This window comes from Poecilia reticulata, linkage group LG17 (genome assembly GCF_000633615.1).
Source record: "Poecilia reticulata strain Guanapo linkage group LG17, Guppy_female_1.0+MT, whole genome shotgun sequence".
In the NCBI taxonomy this organism is placed as follows: domain Eukaryota; kingdom Metazoa; phylum Chordata; class Actinopteri; order Cyprinodontiformes; family Poeciliidae; genus Poecilia; species Poecilia reticulata.
In genome coordinates, this window is record NC_024347.1 from 30,720,906 (window position 1) to 30,724,427 (window position 3,522).

General features: G+C 48.8%; 1 protein-coding gene across 1 annotated transcript in view; it reads right to left on the bottom strand.

Annotated features, from left to right (window-relative positions):
* The window catches only part of tmeff1a (transmembrane protein with EGF-like and two follistatin-like domains 1a), a 53,567-nt gene extending 50,755 nt beyond the window's left edge, over positions 1-2,812 (bottom strand). Inside the window, exon 1 of the mRNA XM_017310121.1 lies at positions 2,246-2,812. Within this exon, the coding sequence (XP_017165610.1) occupies positions 2,246-2,408 (163 nt within the window). The 5' untranslated portion in view covers positions 2,409-2,812. The remainder of the gene's footprint in view (positions 1-2,245) is intronic.
* Between the last annotated feature and the right edge of the window lie 710 nt (positions 2,813-3,522).

Sequence of the window (3,522 nt, forward strand, 5' to 3'; positions counted from 1 at the left end):
TCAGCAATGTAACGTGATCCTCTGATTGGCTAAGCAATGTAACCTGATCCTCTGATTGGCTCAGCAATGTAACGTGATCCTCTGATTGGCTCAGCAATGTAACGTGATCCTCTGATTGGCTCAGCAATGTAACGTGATCCTCTGCAGCAAGTGATGGCAAAGCGCCGCGTCATCACGACTTTACACAAGTGAGTCTTTACCTCCGAGGCAGAGGCTCCGCCGAACCCCTGAGTCCGACTCACCGAACCCCTGGGGTTCGACCAAACCCAGGTTAAGAACCACTGGTTTAGATGAACACATGAATGCATGACGTCTGGATCTGAGCCGAGTTGGGAAACCGTCCTGATGCTGCTGCTCACCAACACCACAACAGAATCTGTTTTATGGCTCCGTTCCCTGACGAAATCAAAGATCTTCCTCCGGATGAAGCTCTCAGGTTTCCATGGTTACGCCTGCTGAGAACCCCTGTGTGATGTCGCTCTGCTAAAACTGTTCGAGGAGACCCCATGAGGGCAAGTCCTCATGTGGATCGATGCTTTTAATGTTTTTATCTTTTTAAATCTTTTTCTAAATCTCTTTCTGTTTTTATTTTAATTATGTAAAGCACTTTGAAATGCCTTGCTGCTGAAATGTGCTATACACATAAAATTTGATTGATTGATTGATTGATTGAGACCCTCCTCAGGTTTTCCTCTGAAAGCTTTGATCAGAAACGCCGAAACCTGAAAGAACCAGTTCAGCCTCTGACCACTGATGCTTGTTGCTTCTCCAAAGCCGAGTTTTCCCAGCAGACCTTGAACACAGCAGCCAAAAACGTCTTCAGGAAAAACTTTCCTGTCATCCTGGATCAACACTCCGTGGCTGCCATGTTCAGAGGGTCAGAGGCAGCAGGGGGTCAGGGGTCAGATGACACACTTCCTGTTAGAAACCAAGGCGTCTGGAGACTCTGAACGTTTCATCCGCAGACGGTGAGAATCGTCTGATTCCAGCTCTTCATTCGTTTCGCTGCTGACATGATGCTGATGTTTGACTTGAAGTATTTATTAAAACAGGAAGGAAAACAGCGAGACGAGTTCATGAATATTAGATTATGATGCTGCGGGTTCAGATCAACCTCCTCAGTTTACATGAAACCCTTAAAATGAGGTCAGGGGGTTTTTATGTGACATCATAACATTCACATGAAGCAGAAATATGTTTGAGAGCAAAACAATCTAATGCTAGAAGTTTTAACACATATGAACCATAAACTATAATGTTCAGTATCAGTTTGTTTCTGATCATTTGAATAAACTGACATTAAATTTGTCCTTTTTCTCAAATCCGTTTCTGTTTGGGAGCCGAGGAAATGCTGAGCGTCCCAAAGATTTGAGTTTTAACGGGAACAGCCAGTAAAGTGTGAAACAGCTGCTGATTCACGATTTTTAGTCATTTTATTTTGAAAGGTCACGTTTTGCCCAACATGTTTCAGGTGAAATGAACATTAGAAAAAAGTTTATAACGAATTAAATGATGTATGTCAGGAGAATAAAAGCTGCATCCTAATAACTGTAAACCGTGTTACTGTCAGACTGAACAGAAACATCATCATGTCTTCATTTACCCAAAACGAGGCAGCAGCTGGGAGAACCAGACACCTGGACTGGTTGAGCCCCGAGTCCAGCAGGACAACCAGAGCTCCCAGTCTGAACTGGTTTCATCAGGGATTGTTGGATCCATAGCGGATCCTGCAGCCTGTCAGCCTGGAGAACTGAAAGTTTGAAGTTTGCACAAAGAGCAGCAGCAGCAGCAGCAGCAGCAGCTGCAGCAGCAGCAGCAGCAGCTGCAGCAGCAGCAGCAGTGCTGCAGCAGCAGTGCTGCAGCCCTTTGTGCCTCTGCTGCCTAGTCAAAGCAAACAGATTCATCTCCCATAAAGGCTGAAGAAGCACTAATGAAACATCCCATTACTGACAGCAGAACCCGATCCGGTTTAAAGGCTTTAATCCAATAAAAGGCCTAATGATGAAGAAGTGACTCTGATCCCCGCAGAGACGGCGGAGCGGATCAGGAGCATCCGGAGCCCGCAGCAACACGGACTGCAGGAGCTGCAGCGCATCGCCAGAGAAACTTCAGGACAAGTCCTGATGTCCTCCAGGAAGCAGCTGCAGCATCAGGACAGCCAGTCCGTGTTGCTGCAGCAGCAGCAGCAGCATGAACCCAGAGCGCCGCACCATCCAACCTGGCAACCCGCAGCCCGCAGCCTCACCTGAGCACTCCTTGCCTCTGCCTTTGCACTCCCCGCTCTGCGGCTGGTAGGAAGCCCGAGCCTCCGGCCCGGCCAGCAGCAGCGCCAGCAGCCAGGCGGACGCCAGGCACCGCACTGCCCCGCCCGGGCGCCGGCGGCACCTCCCAGGGCCCGTCAGCATCATGGAGGAGACCCGAACCCCGCGGTCCGCTCGGTTCGGCTGGGCTCGGCAGCCACACACGCTTCGGCGTAATTCCTGAAGAAACGCGGCTGTCCTGCAAAGAAGGAGCTCCAAATGCGGGAGAGAGGCAGCGGAGCACCGCTCAGGTCTGAGGCGGAGCAGGAGCGATGATTCCTGCGGGATTCCGGGTTCAGGAAGCCTCAGAGGCGGTCCGGTCCGGCAGCAGCATCCTCAGTCCGAGCCTCCGCCGCTCAAACTCCGAGTCTCTCACAGCGGATCTGATGTCACACCCGCACAGACCCGCAAACCACCGGGGCGCTCCGGCTGCGCGTCCGCCGCGCGGCAGAGAGGCGGTGAGGGGCGAGACGCGGCGCGCAGAGCGAAGCGGCAGCTGCGACCACAACAAAGAGACCCGGACTGAAGAAGAGGAGGAGGAGGAAGAGCAGGGGAGGCGGGATGGTCACGTGAGAGGATGCAACGCTCCCACACACCTCCACGCCTCTTCACGCACGCGCACGCACGCGCATCTCACACACACAGCCAGCTGCTGCAAACCGAAGAAGAAGAAGAGGCGGAAACAGAGGAAGGTCAAAGTTCAACAAGTTCAAGATTCATTTACTGGTTTTCTTCAAGAAATACTAAACAGTGACGACAGGCTGGAATGATTCATTGACTCTACAGAGAAATATATAAAATTACACAATTATTTATTTCTCCTGGTTTTTGTTGCTTGTTTCGATTTTGACTTTTTTCCTGTAAGAATTCAAATGTTTTCTAATTTAAATTGGATTATTTTGTTTTTCTTTTGCATTTTTACATTTAGTCTGGTGTAACAATAATGCATGATTTTAATTAGTAAAGTCTTTTTTCAAAGCAACATTTGAGAAAATAAAAAATAAATAAAAATAAATACTGTATTGATCCCAAAGGGATAAATCACGTTTCCTTCCTTCAGGTGGAAACGTGAAACGTTCTGAGTTTTCATGATCTGTGGAAACAGGCAGGAGGATAAAATGTGATAAAGAAACTTGATAAAGAAAGATGTCGGCTGCTTCAGTTCAACCGGAAACTAAAATGAAGCAACTGGATAAAATCCCAGTGAAGCAGCTCAAACCTC